The following is a 20,876-nucleotide window of genomic DNA, read 5'->3' as shown; positions in this document are numbered from 1 at the left end:
GGAGGGGCTGCAGTTTTGGGGACCCTGCCCCAGTATGGGGTCACCCCCCCCAGGGTGTTTTGGGAGGCCTCTTTGGGGGTTTTTTGGCTTGAGGGGCAGGAGATTTTGGAGTCCCCCCACGTCCCCTAAACTGCCTGTAAATAAATACTGAGTCCAACATCCTTCTTATCACTTTGGGGGCTCCCTGGTGGGATTGCTGGGGTGTCTGTGCAGGGAGAAGAGTTGGACTGGAGGATCCTCGTGGATCCCTTCAGCTCAGGACATTTTATGATTCCACAATTCCAGACATTCCCTGGTACTGCCACTTAGGACCAAGGACTCCTGAAGCTTAAATTACCTCAGTTTGGGGCAAGGGTTTTCCCCACTTAATTTTTTTCACCCCCCAAGTTTTTCAGACTCCTTTGTCTGGGAGGAAAGTTGCCATGTCTGGGGCTTCTCAGGTGAGGGCCAGCAGTGCTGGGTGGTGACTCTTTGGAAAGGGATATTTGTGGGGGCAGCCCCTCAAAAGGACAAGTGCAGCCTCCTTCCCCTTGTAGGGTGAAGCCTGGCAGGGGCCAGGTGTGTATGTGGCCCTACAGCCACACACTGAGGTCACAGTGGGACATTCTGCCTCCCTTGACAACACCCCAGTGCCCACTTCCCTAGAACCAGGACTAGGACCAACCGTGGGGAGCTGCTCCCAGGATCTGGTGTCCCGGTTTGGGACCATGGTGAGATGGAGAGGAGGAGGAGAGTAGCTCGAGCCCGAGGAGCTGCAGCCAAGACAGAGCCCTTTCCTGGCTCCCTCCTTGCCCTGTCCCCAGACCTCGTGTATTTCTCCAAGGATGGTGAGGCCTTGAGGTCCCCTGAGGCCCAAGAGCCATGGGATAATCCCCGCTTTTCACGGGATCACAGAATATGCTGAGCTGGAAGGGACCCACAAGGATCATCCAGTCCAACTCCTGGCCCTGCCCAGACCCATCCCCATCCCCAAGAGTCCCACCCTGTGCCCCAGAGGATCATCCAAACCCTCCTGGAGCTCTGGCAGCCTTGGGGCTGTGCCCACTGCCCTGGGGAGCCTGGGCAGTGCCAACCACCCTCTGGGGGAAGAACCTCTTTCTAGTCTCCAACCTGACCCTGCCCTGACACAGCTCCAGCCATTCCCTGGCTGCTGTCCCTGGTCCCCCCAGAGCAGAGCTCAGTCCCTGCCCCTCCTCTGCCCCTGCCCAGGAAACTGGAACTGCAGTGAGGTCTCCCCTCAGTCCCCTCTTCTCCAGCTGAACACACCAAGTGCCCCCAGTGTCCTCACATGGCTTCAAATCAAGGCCCTTTCTATCTCCCTGTCCCTCCTTTGGACACTCTCCAATGGCTCAATATCTCCCTGACATTGTGTCCCCCCAAACTGCCCCAATGTTGAGGTGAGGCCGCCCCAGGGCAGAGCAGAGCGGGACAATCCCCTCCCTGATGCCCCCAGGACAGGGTTGGCCCTCCTGGCTGCCAGGGCACTGCTGACTCAGGGCCAACTGGCCACCCACCAGCACCCCCAGGGCCCTTTCCTGGCACTGCTCTCCAGCATCTGGCTCCCCAGTTGCCCAAATGTGCCATTCCTGACTGTCTTCTCCTGGTATTCCCATCTGGTGTTTCCACAGTCACTCAAACAGTCCCACTTGTGCCAATTTCAGTGTTTGAATTGCAGAATTCTTCACTGCAAGGTCAGAAAAGGTGACTCATTACCAGGGCCCTTCTGTGGACCTCGATTTTACTGCAAAATTAACAAAAAATATGTTTTTTAGAAAATCGGCAAATATGAGGAAAGAACAGATATGGGTTTTGGGGAATCAGAAAATATGTTGAATTAGAAAGAAAATTGCATTGCTTTTGTATATCCTTCATTAGACCATTCTTGATTTTAGAGGCTACACTGATTGAGAGGCTACTCCAGTCACCAGTAATAAATGTGTTGGTGGCTTTCCCCAGGAAGAGTCCCTGTGGAGAAGGGGATGGAGGTTAGGAAGGCGAGGGGAAATGATGATCTTCATAACCTCAACGTGGCCCTTCCTTCTCTTTTTCCAACAGTAATCACTAAAATTTGGGACTGTGTGTCCGAGTGCTGCCGCCAAGACCTGCTGCTGAAGAAGGTGGGGTTGGTTTCCTCATCCTCCCTCAGGTCATGGGGGTTTCTTGACTCTTCCCTGTCCTGCCTGGCCCTTGCTCATCCAGCTTAAGTGTCCCAGGCAGCTGGAGAGAGCAGACAAGCAGCACTTTAGCAGGAGAATGTTGGATTTCTTTTTTTTGGAGTCTTCTCCAGCACAGCTGGAAGGGAGGAACACCCAGTGGGAGAACCCTGGCAGTGCTCTGACAATTCTCAGCTCTTGGCACTCCTTGGGCCTTCCCAGGATCTGCGTGTCCTGCACACTGCAGGGAGCGAGGAACCCTCTGTGGTGCAGGGCTCTCCTGAGTGCTCCATCTCAGGCCTTGCATCTGGAAAGGCCACAGATCCCCCTCAGTGGAGTCCACACAAGCCTTTTCCCCTGCCTGCTCTCTGAAAAGTGCCTGGCCTTGCTTATCACCTGCCTTTGATTCCAGAGGGTCGGGCTGATGGGCCTGGGGACCATCCACATCATGAAAAAACCCATCTGGCAGGGAAAACTGGAAGGTTTCTTGGTTGACAGTCCCGAGTTCGACCTGGACAAGCCATTCCTGGTGGGGAACAAGCTCCCTCATGGGAACAGTCTGGCGCCTGGTAAGATGAGCCCTGGACGCTGCTGGGGCCCTGCCAGCAGCACCCTAAATCCGAGGGGTGCTGGTACTGCTGGGCAGCTCTCTTGGAAGTGTTCCTGGCAGTCACTGCACAGGCCCACGGAGGCACGAGATGTGCTGCTGGATCCTCGTCCATGTGGTGGGAGGGTTGGTGGCTCTGGAGTGGCCGGTGACCCCGGGAGGGTGATGTTGCCGTGGGCTGGTTTCTCCCCAGAGCTCTCCAAAGCCGACGAACTGGTCTGTGCCGAGGTTGCCCTGCGCCTGCACGTGCCCAAGGCCACCGTGGTGATGTGCATCAAGGCCACCACGAGGGTCTTTGAGTGGGCCTTGTCCAGCAGGCAGAACTTCGACTTCGTGTTCAAGGACATCGGTGTCCTGGTGTGCCGAGGGGGGCACGTGGCCATGAGGTTCTTCGAGGACCTGGCCCGGGAGGTGGCTCAGTCCGAGAACCTGGCAGACAGTTTGCTCCAGGTGGGTCTGCTGCACCTTCCAACTCTTGGGCAGCTTCCCATGGTCCTGCTGACTGGGCCTGCCCTCCTGCCCCCGGAGGGTCCTGCCTGGAGGATGAGCTGTGCTGGGCTTGGAGACACCTTTTGGTGTCCCAAAAGACCAAGGTGGTGAGGAGGCTGCTGGATGTGGGTGGATGTGGACACGATGCAGGGGCAGAGGAGGAGGGTGGGGGAGAGGCAGCTGGGGTTGGGCTGGGGAGACAGAGAGGGAGCTGGGGTTGGGATGGCAGAGGGGCTATTGGGATTGGGGGTGGCAGAGAGGGAGCTGGGGATGGGGTGGGGTAAAGGCAGCTGGGGTTGGGGTGACAGAAAGGCAGTTCAGTTGTGATGGTGGAGAGGGAGCCGGAATTGGGATGATGGAGAGGTAATTGGGGTTGGGATGGAGGAGAGGCAGCTGAGATTGGGGTGACAGAGAGGCAGCTGGGGTTGGGTTTGAGGAGAGGTACTTGGGGTTGAGGAGACAGAGAGACAGTTGGGATTGGGGTGAGAGAGAGGCAGCAGGGATTGGGGTTGAGGAGACACATTTGGGGTTGGGGTGGTGGAGAGGGAGACAAAGAGGCAGTTGGGGTTGGGGTGACAGAGGCAGCTGTGGTCGGGTTTGAGGCGAGGTTTCTGCCTGTTGAGCGGGGTAAATTCCCCATGGACCCCTGCCATGTCTCTGTCCCTGTTGCAGTCACCAAACCTGAGGCAATCATTCATAGCCCACACGGAAAAGGACATTTCCGAGCTGCCTCCTGGAGGTGTCTTGGTGTTGCCACAGTGAGTCATTTTGTTCCTGTTCCAGGGCTGTGTTCCCTCCTGGCTGGGCAGTGTCCCAGCCCCTCCCTGCTGAGCTGCCCTGGGTGCTACTGCTGCTGGTCTCCTCCTGAGGTTGGGTGGGAAGAACTCTGCCCAGGGAATGCTTTTGTGCAAAGCCCAGGGCCATTCTGGCTTCTTTGGGAAGTGCCTCCAGGTGGATTCCCTGGGAAGAAAGCCCGTTTTGCCTTCTCACCCGTGTGGGAAGTGCCCTGGAGATGCAGTTGGGGGCCATGGTGCAGAACTCCACCATCTCCTTTCCTTTCCTTGGAGTGGGACTGAGAACCAAGAGGCCGCAGAGCCCGGGATATTCTCAGGTCCCAGAGCCCGGGATGCTCCCAGTCAATGTGTGTTTGCTTTCCAAGGGAAGCACCTCTGACAAGGGGTATCCCAGACTTGCCTGAGAGGAGCCCTATGGATGGAGGCTCCAGGGAAATGTTTTGCCACTCCTCCTACTGTGTCTCATCCGGAAAAGTGGATGGCTGGGAACAGCTCCTTCCCAGGGGCTGCCATGGACTCTGCTACATCCATTCCAACTGATGTCTCCACATTCTTTCCAGCTTTGTGCAGGTGGATGGGAAGTCAAAGCCACATCCTGTGAATGCTTCCCTGCAGAGCACTGGAACAACGAGTGCTGAGCTCCAGCCGACTCCGGGTACATCCCCTCCCAGAACTGACCTCCATGCTCAAGGGAATCCCCTCTCCAGCCTAAAAGCTGTCCCAGCAGGTCACCCTTTTTCTACATGGGGCCCCAAGGCAGCAGTGGGGCAGCTCCAGGGAGTAGCACGGCCCTCAGGGAAGGGGAGTGGGTTGGGACAGGAGGGCTGGCACATCCTTCATGTCCAAAGTGTTCCAGAGGTGCAGCTGAGAGGAGCTTCCTCTTTGCCTTCCCCAGGGACTGTTCCTGGCCAGCGCCTTCTTTCTCGCCCACGTGTTTCTCCGAGTCGGATACGGGATGTGGAAAAGAGAAAAGCTGATGCTGGAGGGCAGAGAGGGAGGTGAGTCCTGGAGAGTGGCTCTAGGGAATGCCAAGTGCCACGTGCTCCTGGGCGGATGTGAGGAGCTGCCACCTTTGGCCACTGTGCCTGGACTCAGCCAGGGCAGATCCCAGCATGGGCACAAGGACTTGGCTCTTCACAGAATCAGAGAATCACAGAATCAGCTGGGTTGGAAGGGACCTCCGAGATCATCAAGTCCAACCCTTGATCCACTACCACTGTGGTTCCCAGCCCATGGCACTGATGCCACATCCAGTCTCTTTTTAAAAATCTCCAGGGACGGAGAATCCACCCCTTCCCTGGGCAACCCATTCCAATGGCTGAGCACCCTCTCTGGAAAGAAATTCTTCCTAATATCCAACCTAAACCTCCCCTGGCACAACTTGAGACCGAGCCCTCTTGTCTTGCTGAGAGTTGCCTGGGAAAAGAGACCAACCCCCCCTGGCTCCCCCCTCCTGTCAGGGAGTTGCAGAGAGTGAGGAGGTCTCCCCTGAGCCTCCTCTTCTCCAGGCTGAGCCCCCCCAGCTCCCTCAGCCTCTCCTCACAGCACTTGTGCTCCAGTCCCTTCCCCAGCCTTGTTGCCCTTCTCTGGCCCTGCTCCAGCCCCTCTATGTCCTTCCTGAGCTGAGGGCCCAGAACTGGACACAGCACTCCAGGGGTGGCCTCACCAGCGCTGAGTCCAGGGGAAGAATCACTTCCTTGGACCTGTTGGCCACCCTGTTCCTGAGCCAGGCCAGGATCCATTGGCCTTCTTGGCCACCTGGGCACACTATGGCTCATGTTCAGCTTCTTCCCATGGGGTGGGAGGAATGCACAGGGATCTTGGGAGGGCACAACCCTGGGGGGATGTTGTTCCTCAGACAAAGTGCTCCTGTGGTGTTTGCAGTTTGCTACCTCCCATTATTGGGAGCTCTGGGCAGAAGGGCAGAGCTGTGGAGCAGATGGAAGCACCTGGAGCTGGTGTCCTTGCTCCCAGAAGGCAGGTGAGCTGTGTCCCAGTACGTGGTCCTGGTGTGGGATCACATCCTGTGTCCCAGTACAGGGTATGGATGAGGGATCATGTCCTGTGTCCTGGTGTGTGACACAGGTGTGGGATCACATCCTGTGTCCCAGTACAGGGTATGGATGAGGGATCATGTCCTGTGTCCTGGTGTGTGACACAGGTGTGGGATCCTGTCCTGTGTCCCAGTACAGGGTATGGATGAGGGATCATGTCCTGTGTCCTGATGTGTGACACAGGTGTGGGATCCTGTCCTGTGTCCCAGTACAGGGTATGGATGAGGGATCATGTCCTGTGTCCTGATGTGTGACACAGGTGTGGGATCACGTCCTGTGTCCCTGTGGGAAGGCTGCATCCACCCTGAGGATAGGGAGGCTTGGAGGATCCCTTTGGATGTGTTCATTCCAGAATGCCTTTTGGCTCCTCCCCTCGGCCTTGGGAATGACTCCAGTGGTCTGTGCTGCCCTTGCCAGGGCTTTTTCCCTGAACTGGGTCTTTAGAGTATTGAGGTTTCCATAGGAAGCAGAAGGTCCCTGTCAAGGGTTTTTGGGGGAGAGAGGAGGAAACCAAAATGTCCCTTGGGTCACAGGCTGTGGGATGGGGTTTGGACTGTTGCCAAAATGTCTGAGCTGCCTCCCTTTTCTCCACACAACAGTTCCCACCCGTGGCAGAGCAGGGGAGGCAGGAGAAGGAAGCTGCCTCCCCCCCCGGGCAGTTTGAGAGGGTGAGGAAGAAGAGGGCGGCCGCTGTGGCAGGAGTGGCAGCTGCCTTGTCCCCACAGGGAGAGGAGACCATGAAAACCCCTTCCCCTCTTGGCAGGAGGCCAAAGCCAAAGTAAGAGTTTGGAAAAGCCAGAGAGGATTGAGGAGGTGGGAGGGAAAAGTGGAGCCCTGAGCTGGATATGGCCCCTTGGATTTCCCCAGAGTATCCCAGGATAACCCATGATGTCCAGGGTCTCATGGGCCTGGAGCTTGTCCTGTGTTGAACGGGGTGCTGGGGCCAAAGGCAGTGTGGGCACAGAGGCAGGAGGGGGTAGGGACAGGGACAGGGAGAGGGACAAGGGGACAGGGGGACAGTGACAGGGAAATGGTCAGGGACAGGGGCAGGGACAGGGATGGGGACAGGGGCAGGAGTGGGAAGGGACAGGGGCAGGGACAGGGGCAGGAGAGGGAAGGGACAGGGGCAGAGACAGGGGCAGAGACAGGGACAGGAGCAGGACAGGGACAGAGACAGGGGCAGGACAGGGGCAGGGGCTGGGACAGCAGCAGGGACAGGGGCAGAGGCAGGACAGGGATGGGGGCTAGGACAGGAGCAGGGGCAGGAGAGGGCAGAGACAGGGAAAAGGGTTGGGACAGGGACAGGAGTGGGCAGAGACAGGGAGAGGGGGTGGGACAGGGACAGGGGCAGGAGCAGGGACAGGGACAGGGACAAGAATGGGCAGAGACAGGGACAGGGGCAGGAGAGGGCAGGGGCTGGGACAGGGACAGGAATGGGCAGGGACAGGGGCAGGGACAGGGAGAGGGGCAGTGGCAGGGGCAGGACAGGGACAGGGACAGGAATGGGCAGGGACAGGGGCAGGAGAAGGCAGGGACAGGGTCAGGGGCTGGGACAGGAGCAGGGGAAGGGACAGAGGCAGGGGCAGGGGTAGGAGCAGAGGTGTAGAAGTGGGCAGGGGCTGTGCTAGGCAGGGTCTCAGCCAGGGAGCAAGAGGGACTCCGTCCATGTCCTTGCAGGACACCACGAGCAAAGCAGGTCCTGGCAAACCTGGAGTCGTTCCGGGTGTCCCGGGAGCAGTGTATGAAGGCCCTGCAGATCAACAAGCTGAGGAAATGGTCCCAAGACAGCTCCTCTGGTGGGTATTCCCAGGCACGGGAGGTATTTTCCCCCAGGAAGGATGTCCTGTTCTGCTGGATGGGTGAAAAGAGAGCAGGGGGTTCTGGGGCTGTGCCCCTGAGCCAGACCTGCCCTTCAGCCCCAGGGCTGTGGCCACAGGCACAGCCAGGCCAGGTGGGGACACAGACGGGTTCCTCTGGGCTTTGGTCTGGCCAGGTCTTGGCACCTTGGCAGGGCAAGGCTCTCTTGTACACCTCAGAACCCTCCAGGACCACGCCTGGTGAGCAGAAGGTCTCTGCCCTCCCCTCTGCAGCTCCAGCTGAACAGTTTATGATTCCCCCTTAGCTTGGTGAAGCAGGAGCAGCTCCATGACCCCAGAGAAGAGCAGAAGCGGGACGTGGGCTCAGGGCAGCCACAGTGCACCAGGAAAAATGGAATAAAGGAATCCCTCACCTGGGTGTGTGAGTTGCTTCTGTGCACCAGGGAACAACAGGGTTTGGTGACCCAGGTGTGACTGCTGGACACGGATTGACATGGAAGGGGCCACAGTGAGGCTCTTGGTCCCACTGCCCTGCTCCATCCCAGAGGACGTGGAACAGGATTGTGTCCAAAGTGTTCTGTAATATCTCCAGAGAGGAGACTCCACACTCTCTCTGGACAATCCATTCAGTGCTCAGCCACTGCACAGCAAAGAATTTCTTCCTCAGCTGGAACCTCCTGGGCATCAGTTCCCACCCGTCCCTCCTGTCCCATTGCCAGGCCTGGTCCATCCTTTGACCAGCAAAGCCTGGTCCATCCTTTGACCAACCTCTTGGGTTAGGATTAGGTTTAACACTGTGATTAGGGGTTAGGGTGTTAGGGCTGGTGTTCAGGTTAGGGATTATTTTTGGTCATTAGGGTTAGGTTTAGTGTATTACAGTCAGGATTAGGATTATTTTAGGGTTAGGTTTAGTAGTTAGTGTTAGCTTTAGGTTCAGAGATAGGTATTAGGTTTAGGTTTAGTGGTAGTATTAGAGTTATGGTGGGTTAACCCAATTAGGGTTGGGTTTAGCATTAGGGCCAGAGTTAGGATTATATTTTTCATTAGGGTTAAGGGTCAGGTTTAGTTCTTAGGGTCAGAGTTAGGAACTAGGTTTAGGGTTAGAAATTAGGTTTAAGGTTAATGGTGGGGTTAGTGTTAGGTTTGGGGTTAGGGTTGGGTTTGGAGTGAGGTTCAGGGTTATGGTTAGGGTTAAATTTGGGGTGAGCCTTCGAGTTAGGTGTATGTTTGGTGTGAGGTTCAGGTTTAGGATGTCTCTTGAGATATCTCTGTAAACTTTCTCCTCTCTAATTCCCTTCTCTCCAATCTCTGGGATGCTCCCAGTCACTGTTTGGTTTCCCTGGAAAGCACCTCTGCCTCTTTGCCTTCTCTGCAAGGCTGGACTTGATCTGAAGGCTGTGCTTGATGACCCTGGAGGTCTTTTCCATCCTCAACAAGTCTCTGCTCTCCTCAGTTCCTGTTAATCTGTTCTTTAGTCTCCACCAACTTGTACTTGGTCTTAAAAAGGGTCAGGATAAACCAGGTTGTGGAGAAGGAAATGGTTTTAGAGACTCCCCCTGGAATCTGTTAAGAGGATCTTTTCTGTGCCATCTGCAGTTCCACTCCTGGCCCACACTGATGAAATTCAGGGCAGAGGTTGAGTTATTGAGGATTTGTCACTGATGGCTCCTGTCCATGGCAGCACAGAAAGCAGAGAAATCAGAAAAAAGAGGAAACCTGCTCCTATTGTTAAAAAGGCCTTCCAGGAGTCTGAATTTTATGACTGAGGCAGGAACTGGGCTGGTGGAGAGAAGCAAGGCCAGCCAGTCCCCAGGCAATACTGTCAGCTCTGGGGTTACTTCAGCACAGTTTTTGGGTTATACTGAACCAGAGGTTTCCCATTCCCTCCTCCAAGGCCACACCCAGGATCTCCAGGCTGCTTTAGTTCCAAGCAGAATGGTGGTTTCACTGTAACTTCACCAACAAAGTTACATCAACAACCGGAGCCTTTGTGGCACCAAACACTGCTGAGATCCGAGGAAGTTCTCAGTGGGTGACTGTTGCCCCCTCCTGTTCTGCCGGGACCAGGAGTGTTGGTTTCCTGCTCTCCCTGTTAATCCAAAACCACAAAATGCCAGAAATCATTTACAGACCAAAGGACCTGGGCTTGATGTCAGACCTGAGCTGAGTGAGGTGAGTTGTTGCCTCTCCGTCCATGTGACATTGTCATGTTTGTGGATAAGAATGAAACTCGTGGAGAAGTGGATTTGATTCCTGGCAGCTTTTTCCTTATTCATGCCTTTTAACACTTGGATTTTAATAAGGTGCTGCAGGAAGCAGCACTAAAGGGTGGTCAGGCCCTGGCACAGCTGCCCAGGGCACTGGGGGGTGTCACCATCCCTGGAAGTGTTCAGAACACCTGTGGAGGTGGCACTTGTGCACATTATTTAGGTGATGAAAAGACCCATTTTGTCAGGTGCTGGGTTGATGGACTTTGTGATCTCAGAGGTCTTTCCCAACATTAATGCCATGATTCCATATTTGCACCTTCTTAGTACCTGGAATCTGCAGAAGAGGGTAATGACTGGGTCAGTTTTTTTGTCTCTCCTTCAAAACCTTTTTGTCCCTCATAAATCCCAGGATCTGCTTGGGTGTGACTGACTTGGTCTGCCAAGGAGCAGATAACTGAGAGTCCTCTGGGGGTTTATGATATGTCCATAAAAAGCTTGGATTAATGAATTACCAAGCCAATACTTGGTGAAGTCTTTATAAACTCTGAGTGCTGGGCAGAGAGAAGGTCTGAGAGACAGAAAAAAAGGCAGAGAAAGACCAAATCTAGAGAAAATAAATTATATCTAGGTTAGCAGAGGCTCAGCTTTGCAGGTACCATGAGAGGCCTCCTTCCCTCTGCCATCCTGGCAGTCATTGTGCTGCTGCACAGCTCCTGGGCAGTCTATGTGCAGGTGAGTTTTCTCTCTTTAATTTTTGGGTATTAAGGTCTTCAACAAGGTGCTGATATTATTCAAACTTGTGGCTTCAACAGGAATCTTGAGCTCAAGTAAAGAGACCTGGACTTTTGGTATTCTCTGCCTTGGTATCCAACTGCCTCTCCCTGTGCTCCAGGTTTGCTTTCTGTAAAATTCTCTGGGTGCCACTAAAATGCTGTTTATTTGCCTTCTACTGGCATATCCCTGCTCTGAAATCTCTCAGGGACTGAGGTGTTTTGTGTCCAGGGTTTTCCTTGGCACATAATCCCAAGGTGCAAGAACTGGGGATGCCTCCAATTTTAATCCAAAGCCACAAAATTTCAGGGAATTGATGCAAACCTCTAACTTTGGAGAATGATGTAAACGAGGTGTGACACAAGAGAAATTGTCTTGTCTCACCTGGGTCTGGGCAGGAGGGTCTTTATGAGAACAATCTGTGTGTTTATGGGATGGACCTACAAGTTTCACCCGTAAGAAAAGGTGAAAAAAGTGCTTTCCTCGATCCAGTGGAATGTCAAGAGGCAGAGAAGGAATTAGATGAGGCTCTATTAAATTTTCCAAAGTACACAGCACCTGATATTCCGTGTACACTGACTGACATTCCATGTAAACACACTGACATTCTGTGTGCACAGACTGACATTCCATGTCACATGGAAGCAGTTAGGAAGGTCCTGCAGTGCTCTGGTCTGTCCTTGGGAGAGCTTTGGATCATCCTGAGAAACAGTTTGGGAGATTTCAGTTTGCCTTGCCAACAACTCCCTCAGAGTTCCAAGAGAATTAATGTTCCTTAAACAATTATTGACTCTGTGTGTGCAGCAGCTTTCCAGGGATAAGGTGTCTCTGTGCCTTGGACTATCCTCTCTTTGTCCTTTGGATGACAGAGATATCCAAAGGTTTCAGTTATTCCTTTCCTCCAAATCATTCTTCAACAAATTAGTCTTTTAGGGAGCAGATATCTTCCTACTTCATGGAAAACCCCCCTCAGTTTTCCACTTGGAGGCATTAAAAACACACCCTAGATGAGAAGAGCTGTTTCTAGGTTAGGTGAAAGTGTAGGAAGTGGGTTTTGAGCTAACCATTAAATCTGTGTTTTCCCCAGTACACCAGCACTGTGCTCTGGGTGCTTTGCCCTCCTTTCACCTGCACCACTCGAGATCCCTCAGGTCTCACTTGTTCCTCACTGCACAGAGTTGGCTTCCACCCTTCTTCCCTGAAGTTCTTCCCCAAAACCTCCCTTCCCTCTCCTTTAGTAGCCCAGAAATAGTTCATTTAAAGAAATGTTTTGCAAAGAGCTTCATTTGATGTCCCAGCTTGGTTTTGAAGTCTGAGTCTCACTGTCCTGGTGCTTCCCAACCCAAATCTGGAGGGAATAGGATGAAAATTGGAGGAATATGAGTTACCTCACCTTGGAGGGGTTCACCTGCTCAGATTTAGCTCTGTAATACATTGTTCTTATCTGAGCTGGTGTGGGTTTTTTTCCTATTTTTCTTGTTCCTTTGTTCTCTTTTGTGCCCATGACCTGCACATTTGTTCCTAATTCCTGGGTTCTCTGAAATTGTCCCTGTTGAAATCCACCTTTTTTTAGTTCTCTGTTTTATGTTTCTGATGTCTGTGAGCAACAGCTGAATTTGGAACTCCTTTTATACAGGAAAATTTGATTTATCATAGGCAACCAGAGCTGGTTTAGGTTGGAGATGAGATCCTCATGTCCAACCATTAACCCAGCCAGGTGGCCAGAGCCACCACTAATCCATGTCCCAAATGCCACATCCACTTGTTTGTTGATCACTTCCAGAGGTGGTGACTCCACCACTGCCCTGGAACCAGTGCTTGACCATCCTTTATAGAATCATAAAATCACTAAGGCTGAAAAAGCCCTCTAAGATCATCGAGTCCAACTGATAAATTGACCAGAGTAAAAAAATAAACTGATTGCAAGAGCAAAGAGTTTGAATTTGTTGAGAAATTTAATATCCAAAATTTACGTGGTTGGGTTTTTTTTTAAATCTTTAACACCAAAAGTCTCTGATTCTGTAAAAAAACCCACATCAAATCTATCAGAGCCAACTACTCCCCACTTACCACCACTTTTCACCCCTTTTCGCCACTCGATTCATGAGATTATAAAACAAAAGACAAAATTTAGTCTTGTGCTCCATCAGAATCACTTTTTTTTTCTGTGAATGAGTTGCTTTATCCCAGAATCTCAGAATAGTTTGGGTTCAAAGGGGTGTTAAAACTCACCTTGTTCCACTCCCTGCCATGGGCAGTGACACCTTCTACCTCCCCTTTGGGATATGTTGACCATTAAAGCAGGTTAAAAGAGAAGATAAAGATCCCAAGATCTTCTAATCTGCAGACAGGCACAAACTTTGTGGACTTGGTTTAGCAGCTGCAACACATGGCAGCTTAAATTTATGACATCAAAAGGGGGAATTCACTGGGAACCGAGGGAATGACCATTAACAGTGATTTAAAATAATGGAGTAATGTTTCCCAGAATCCTGTCCTGGCCTCCTGAAGATTTTGCAGGGAGCTTTGAGAAGTGTCGTGTTTTATGCTTCCGATAAGTTGAGTTCCACGAACTGTGTGTAAGATGAGTTTTAAATTGGCACAGGGTGGGATTGTTGGGGTGTCCTGTGCTGGGCCAGGAGCTGGGCTTGATGGTCCTTGAAGGTCCCTTCCAACTCAGAAACTTCTGTGGTTCTAAATTGATGGAAACTTGCCGCTTCCCCAAGGCCCTGGCACAGGTTGCCCAGAGGAGCTGTGGCTGCCCCAGCCCTGGAAGTGTCCAAGGCCAGGTTGGACAGGGCTTGGAGCAACCTGGTTTATTAGAAGGTGTCCCCGCCCATGGCAGGGGGTGAAAGGAGATGGGCTTTAAGTCCCTTTCAACCCAAACCATTTCTGTGATATTGCCCAGTCATCTGTTTTCCAAGCTGAGGATTCTCAGCCTGGCTCTTTTGACCCCAAGTGTTTTGGGTATCACTCATGGGGGTGAGCAAGGCCCCAGCTGTGCCTCTGTCCACTGTGACACCCAGCAAGGGCCTGACCAGCAGCTGGGTCTCACAGCTGCTCTGCAATATCTGTGTCTTCAAGATCCCATGATTTTGCCTTGAGTCAGCACAGGTTTTATCCAGCCTTCCTTTCAGCACTGCCTTTTCCCTCTGTTACATTTTTTGGGAGAGCTGGAGGTTGAAAGGGAAAGGATTTACCTGAGGACTGACTCTCCTTGTGTCTTTTTTTTCTTCTGGTCCTTTCTACACAGGATGGAGACTTGAAATTCCCCCTGGAATCTGTGAAGAAGCTGAAGGAGCTTATGGATGAAAATAGGCCTGTCAGCCCTCGCATGGTGGTGCCCGTGGCCAGTAACACTCTGTGCCAGGAGAAATCTCTCCCTGAGGAATTCCAAGCTGTGTGCAAGAGGGAAGATGCCCCCAAGATTTTCCAGAGGCTGAGTATGTCTCTCATATTGCAGAGTTGCCATTCTAATACCACTTTTCCGCCTTAGACATTAAAGTGGCCAGAGGCAAAGACGTGGAAGGACTGTCCTGTTGCTCCTGAAGGAGCTGAGAGGGTTTGTTCTGCCTTTATGATACTTTTTCTCCCACAAGGGTTGGGCTGCACGAGGTGTGAGGCCCCTAAAGAAGATTCCTGCTGTGCTGTGCCCTGTGCACACCATGAAAAAGTTCCTCCAAGTAGAATCATGGAATCACTGAATAGTCTGGGTTGGAAGGGGCATAAACCCCATCCAGTTCCACCCCCTGCCACGGGCAGGGACTCCTTCCACCAGACCATATCTCTTGAAGCCCTGTCCAGCCTGGCCTTGGACACTTCCAGGATGGGGAAGCCACAGCTTCTCTGGGTAACCTGTACCAGGGCCTCCCCAACCTCACAGGGAACAATATTCTTCCCTAAAATTTAATCTAAATTGACCCTTTTTCAGCTTAAAGCCGTTCCTGCTGGCCAAAGCTCCCCTGCCATGCTTTGCTGCTGCACTGGTTGCTTTTTCATGTTATTATATTCCATTTATATCCTGTCCAATGCCATGGACACTTCAGAAAGAAATGTTGCCACGTGCTGCTCTCCTCTGGCCTCCTCCACATGTCCATCTTTGCCTCCCGATGAACTCGTGTTCGAGTTCATTCCTTAAGCCAGATTTTAGCAGGAGCAGCAGCACTTTCAAGGCATATTAAAGCAATAGAACAGTGATGGGGAGGGCTCTCCAAGTCCTTTGACACTCGGCTCTGCTCCCTTGGCCCCTGATTTACCCCCCTCTCCCTGTGCCAGGCCTGGCTGCCGAGGATGACCTGTGTGAGATCTGTGCCAACGCCGCCTGTGCCGGGTGCTTCTGAGTGAAGACCCATCCCGAAGAAGAGGTGTCCAGCTGGCGAGTTTGTGCATTCCTTTGGCGAGATCACATCCTTTCACCAATCAATGTCTCTCCTACCACAGCCAAAGTGGAGCTGCTGGCTCGTGCAGACCCGTGGTGGTGGCGTCAGGTACCACCAGCAGGGCAGTTCTGCCAACAAGGAGACTGAGACCTCACCCGAGAGCCTCCAGTGCTGCTGGAGTGGGGTCACACCTGAATGAAAATGCCCTGGGTTTCATTTCCCGCTATTTTGCCGGGATTTGAACGCTCCCAGTTGGAAATCAGCAGCCTCCTGCAGCCTTTTTAGTAGCTAATATTTAATATCTAATATTTAATGTCTAATAAGTAATATCTGATCACTAATATCTGCCTGTGATTTGGCCTCCCCTGCACACGGCACTGGGTTATCCCCTTTCCCAGCCCTTTCCCAGTGTCTTGGATCACTCTCCCTGTTGCAGGTGACACCTCTCTGTTTGCAACAGAACTGCAGCAAATAACTTGGGATAAATTCCTGCTGTTTAGCAACCTTTTCACAGCCAGAAATCGGTCTGTTACTTGTACTAATTGCTGTGTATTTAGGGATGTAGAGGAGCACAGGGACACTTCCCACGTGGTTGGATATCCATGTTCTTTCAGCTCCCTTTAGGAGAAAGGAATTCCAACCTACAGTGCTGGAATCACTCAGAAAGGAAAGCACTGCCTCATGGTTGTACTTATTGGTGGCAAGACAGTGAAGGAAGGATCTGCCCATGTTTATAACCTGTATATGAAATAAAACCAGCAATAATTTGCACTTCTTTTTTTTTTTTGCTTTATGTTTTTGCTGGGTTTTGGGGTTAGTTTTATGTTGGGACAGTCTTGCCTACTTGCTTTCTCCCTTTATAAGGTGTGCCATGTCCGGGTATTCACTGCAATAAAACATATCTTATTAATGTGTCCTGAACTTAAACTAACTTGTGGTCACAGAATCCCAGGATCATTGAGGCTGGAAAAGCCCTCCAAGGTCGTGAAGTCCAACCTGTGCCTGATCCCTACCTGGGCACTGAGTGCCATGTCCAGTCATTCCTCAGACACCTCCAGGGATGGGGACTCCAAACCTCCCTGGGCAGCCCCTTCCAAAGCCTGACCACCCTTTCCATGGAGAAATTCCTCCTGATGTCCAACCTGAGCCTCCCCTGGCACAGCTGGATGCCGTTCCCTCTCCTCCTGTCCCTTGTTCCCTGGGAGCAGAGCCCGACACCCCCCCAGCTCCCCCCTCCTGCCAGGGAGAGGCAGAGCCAGAAGGTCCCCCCTGAGTCTCCTTTTCTCCAGGCTGAGCCCCCCCAGCTCCCTCAAACATTCCTGGTGCTTCAGCCCCTTCCCAGCTCCGTTCCCCTCTCTGCACTCACCAGAGGGATGGGCCACAGCTGGTGACCACACACCCCCTGAACACCTCCAGGGACGGGGACTCTGCCAGTGTCCTTGGCAGTTGTGCCAGTGCCTGACCACCCTTTCCATGGAGGAATCTTTTTATCCAACCTGGGGTTCCATGAAGGAAATTTGCTCATCCAACCTGAGCCTCCCCTGGCACAGCTTGAGGCCATTTCCTCTCCTCCTGTCCCTTGTTCCCTGGGAGCAGAGCCCAACTCCCCCTGGCTCCCCCCTCCTGTCAGGGGGTTGCAGAGCCAGAAGGTCCCCCCTGAGCCTCCTTTTCTCCAGGCTGAACCCCCCCAGCTCCCTCATACTAATATAAGATTTTATCTGAGATTTTAAATTATCCCCTTTTACTTTTAACTGTTGAATTATTGCCTCCATTTTTTCCATATGGGGCCCTCAACTCAACGACCAAGTTCCAACAAGACTCTCAGTGCTCCAAAGCTGCACATTGAGCCCAGGGAGTGGGTGCCTAAATCCAGAAATGCTGTTTAAAAAGCAACATTAGTTGTACAAATTCCCGTTTCATTGGACAGAAAAACTGTGACTGTGGAGAAGAGGATTCCTTACATCCAGGACAAAACCCATCCAACAGCAAATTCCAAAGAGGCAGTCTCAAAATAAGGCTCTTCCTGATGCCTTGAAACTGGGAGCTTGGAGCAACCTGGGCTAGTTGAAGGTTTCCCTGCTCATGGCAGTGGGGTGGAACTGGATGATCTTCAAGGTCCCTTCAACCCAAACCATCCTGGGATTCTCTGATATGATTCCATAAATTTCCTATTAATATTTAATCCCTAATGAGAGCACAGACGTCACCCATGTGGTTATCTCTGTACCAGGTGAGATCTGCAGACAATCAGCTCTTATCTCCGGGCTCCTGTCAGAAAATTCTGTCTCCCATTTCTTGCTGCTGCACATAAGGACTGTGTAAAGCAGGTGATGAGAGGCCAAAGGGGCAGGGTAAGGCAGGAAACAACATGGGAGTGCTGTGAGCAGATCCTGCAGAGGATCCATAAGATATTTCCACGCTCAATCTGATGGTTCAGGAACTGATTCTTTTCCCACTCACGCTGTATCTTGACCCTGACTAGACCACGTGGATTTATTTGTGAGGTTTGTTTGTGTCAGTTTTTGTCTCTTCTACAGCATTTTTTGTTGAAGGGGTTTGTGGCCTGGGTGCTGCAGGATGTGGTGAGTACCTGTCCTTGGACAAGGCAAGAAGTTCTGAGGGCTAATTCACATTATTTCTCTCTGGCTCAAACTGTTATCTGTCAGAACAGCTTTGAGAGATAGAGTGTATTTAATTTTTGTCTAAATATTCATCTAAATCTCAATTAAAGAATTTTTAAAGCTTTTTCCATGATATCTTCACACAGAGAACTGTCTGTTGGCATGAAACAGAGGTGGCTGTGGCTGCAAAGTAACTTCCTGGGTCACTGGGGCCCTTCCCACAGTGCTGAACTCTAAATTCAGTGAGTTTCCTTGTCTGCCAGTGCTACCTGGAAAGTGCCAGCAGAGTTTATTCAGTGTTGGGATGAAAGTGAACCAGGAGGGCACATGATTTTGCTGGAAATCACATTTTATTGAGCACACCACTGAATCAATAACCAGTGAATAAGAGCAGGGCGTTCAAGGAGCTCCTCTCAGGAGAGAAACAGTTCAGAGCAGCAGCAGAAAGGCCTGGTCTTCTGCAGGCTGGGCTTTTTGAGGAGAGCAACACAACAGGAGCATTGGTGCAATCACATCTGAACCACTGCAGCCAATCCTGGGAATTCCTTGCCCTTTATTCCCGGGCACACACATCAGGTGCCTTTAGTATTCATTCCCATGGCTCAGCGAGGGTCAGTGAGATGCCACCATGTCCAGGAGTGTTCTGGAGGGCACAGGACACCAGCAGAGTCCACACTTCCCTGAGCAGCTCCATCAGAGTCACCTGAAGCCAAATCCAAGGGAATATTGGGCAGTTTTTCCGCTTCGAAATTTTCCCGTCTCAGTAAATCTTTTTGTCTCTCCCAAGTTCAGCTGCAGATGGAGGGGCTGGACATTGGCACATCCTTGGGAGTCAGGTCTGTCCCTGGGAGAGGGGTGAGGGAAGATGCCACTGGAACAAACTCCATATACACTCAATGTTTTTGGAGATTGCCCCAATAAAAGGAAGTTTTCTCAGAAGCTGCCATGGCCTTGGTTCTGAGTGTTCACCCAGTGACCACATGGGCAAGTCTGTAATCAGGTTTTAACCAAACAACAGGATTTCATGCACTGACCTGAGGGAGTTTCAGGCTGATTTTGGAGTTTAGGACTTGCCCAAACCTGTTATTGTCCACATTTGTGCTCCTTGTTAAAGCACTGACATTGTTTTAATAGTGAAAAAATGCAGGGAACACCAGTGCATCATTTTCTGTGGTGCCATTTTTAATTATTTGGGAAAATTTGCTCCAATTTATAGGGAACTTCTGGGAGCATAACAGTGCCCCCTTTAAGCAACATGAATTTCTCTCTGCACTTTGCTCACGTGCAAAACCCCCTTATCTTCATCATCCTTTACATGAGGATGATGAAGAAGCTGCAGGATGGAGATTGGACAGGTGGGAAGGGAAAAAAAACATCTTCCTGTTCTCCTGCTCCTGGAAGTGCCCCCATTCTTGGTCACAGCAGTGAGGGTGGAGGAAATGGAAAGGAGATTTAGGGTCAAGTTCCAAAGAAAGAACGTGGGACGAGGATTTCAAAGGCTTTTAGTGGCTGTGGTGCTCTTTGGCAATAAAAGAGAAAGGACCTTTTTCAAGGCCATGCAGTGACAAGATGAGGGGGAGTGGCCTTAAGCTGGAGGGTTGATTTTAGGAAGAAATTCTTGCATAGAACCACTAAAAAGAGGTAGAAGCAGAAGGCTGGAGCTGCTTTTCCAGGGCTGTCTCCAGGTGATTTTTGGGTATCTCCAAGGATTGAGACTCCACAACCTCTCTGAGCAGCCCATTTCAGTGCTCAGTCCCTCTTCTTTTTGTCTTTTTGTTCAATATCAGTGAATTTCTGACTTGGAAACAGAAGAACAGTTTTAATAATTTAAAAAAAGAGTTGTTTTTTTTTTTTAGGAAATTTCAGTGCTGAATGCTTTTCCTGGTGAAAAAGCAGAGTGAATGCAGGCAAAGCTGATGGGGTTGGTCTCATCCCACCCCTTGCAAATTCAAGGATCCCCAAGGATTGCTCAGCAAACACTGAGCACACAAAGGTGGGATTGTCCTTGGGGTAATATTTTAACTACAAGAGTCAGAGAATGTACCAACAGTGACGTGACTTGGTTTATGAGCAATAAAAAGGTCTATAAAAGCCATGGTACAGCCAAAGACTATTTGCATTAAATATTTTACCATGTCCTGATAAAAAAATCACAGGGTTTACATAAACATGCTCTTAGATCTTTCCAGGAGCTTATCTTGGTTTTTTTTTTCTCAGTAATCTGAAAGACAAATCCAGTGTTGTTCTCCTCTGCCTGGGATATTTGCACTGTCAGACACTGGAGTCAGAAGGCCTTTTTTTGGTGTTTTCAGCCCAGCCATGCTGAGATACTTTTTGATCACATCAATATGTTTTCTGTTTCTTGTACCAGTGAATAAGGGGATACCCTGAATCCCAGTATTCCTCTCAGCATTCCTCTGTTGTAGACAGTAAATACAGCCCAGCTTGATGTCTCCCCACACCTGAGTGCCCCCATTTATTTGGGATTCAGTTGATTTACCTCAGGCAACTGATTTTCCTTGATGTCCAACCCCTCTCCTGGCGATACCAGGGGGGGAAAAGATGGAGAATCCAGAGCGGGGTGACCAGAATGGTGATGGGCCTGTGGCAGAGGGGAGAGAGATGAACTTCTTTAATCTGCTAAAGAGGAGAGGAAAAGGGTGAGGGGGACAACTGTGCAGAACAGTTAATTATGGAAGGACAGCTACTCACAGACACCTTCAAGAAGCACAAGTGATACTTCTGTGTTGCTTCCAAGGACCTGTATCTCAGTTTGCTCATGAGCTACATTGGCACTTCATAGCTCTGGAAGACTTTTTTTGGGTGTTTTTTGAAGCTCGTTCCAAGTGTGGGGCAGATTTGGGGATGGGAAGGAAGTATTTGTGATTATCCTGAACCTGCTGTCTGATCATTTCACTGAATTGCCTTTGTATCATTAACCTCTTTGTGCTGCAAAGCTGTTCCCTGCCTTTGATCACCTT

General features: G+C 51.3%; 2 protein-coding genes across 2 annotated transcripts; both read left to right on the top strand.

Annotated features, from left to right (window-relative positions):
* The first annotated feature begins 654 nt into the window (after positions 1-654).
* LOC113983043 (coiled-coil domain-containing protein 81-like) lies at positions 655-8,332 on the top strand. Its single transcript, XM_027711794.2, has 11 exons — positions 655-827; positions 2,056-2,117; positions 2,566-2,722; positions 2,954-3,210; positions 3,922-4,007; positions 4,604-4,698; positions 4,939-5,041; positions 5,928-6,024; positions 6,697-6,875; positions 7,775-7,893; positions 8,220-8,332. Exons 1-11 carry the CDS (start codon positions 716-718, stop codon positions 8,225-8,227), a joined length of 1,275 nt encoding a protein of 424 aa, XP_027567595.2. The 5' UTR covers positions 655-715; the 3' UTR covers positions 8,228-8,332.
* A 2,364-nt stretch (positions 8,333-10,696) lies between these two features.
* On the top strand, positions 10,697-16,045 carry LOC113983050 (guanylin-like). Its single transcript, XM_027711810.2, has 3 exons — positions 10,697-10,856; positions 14,149-14,338; positions 15,171-16,045. The coding sequence occupies exons 1-3, from the start codon at positions 10,782-10,784 to the stop codon at positions 15,233-15,235; spliced, it is 330 nt and encodes a 109-aa protein (XP_027567611.1). The 5' UTR covers positions 10,697-10,781; the 3' UTR covers positions 15,236-16,045.
* Positions 16,046-20,876: the final 4,831 nt, after the last annotated feature.

Source organism: Pipra filicauda, unplaced genomic scaffold (assembly GCF_003945595.2).
Source record: "Pipra filicauda isolate LSUMZ 115617 unplaced genomic scaffold, ASM394559v2 scaffold47_size6085603_pilon, whole genome shotgun sequence".
Lineage (NCBI taxonomy): Eukaryota > Metazoa > Chordata > Aves > Passeriformes > Pipridae > Pipra > Pipra filicauda.
This window is presented reverse-complemented; position numbering and strand designations above follow the sequence as displayed.

Coding starts and splice junctions, on each gene's coding strand:
- LOC113983043 (XM_027711794.2), top strand. CDS start 716: ATGGAGAGGAGGAGGAGAGTAGCTCGAGCCCGAGGAGCTGCAGCCAAG. Junction 4,008..4,603: donor GGTGTCTTGGTGTTGCCACA/GTGAGTCATTTT, acceptor CATTCTTTCCAG/CTTTGTGCAGGTGGATGGGA. Junction 6,025..6,696: donor TCCTTGCTCCCAGAAGGCAG/GTGAGCTGTGTC, acceptor TCCACACAACAG/TTCCCACCCGTGGCAGAGCA.
- LOC113983050 (XM_027711810.2), top strand. CDS start 10,782: ATGAGAGGCCTCCTTCCCTCTGCCATCCTGGCAGTCATTGTGCTGCTG. Junction 10,857..14,148: donor CCTGGGCAGTCTATGTGCAG/GTGAGTTTTCTC, acceptor CTTTCTACACAG/GATGGAGACTTGAAATTCCC. Junction 14,339..15,170: donor CAAGATTTTCCAGAGGCTGA/GTATGTCTCTCA, acceptor TCCCTGTGCCAG/GCCTGGCTGCCGAGGATGAC.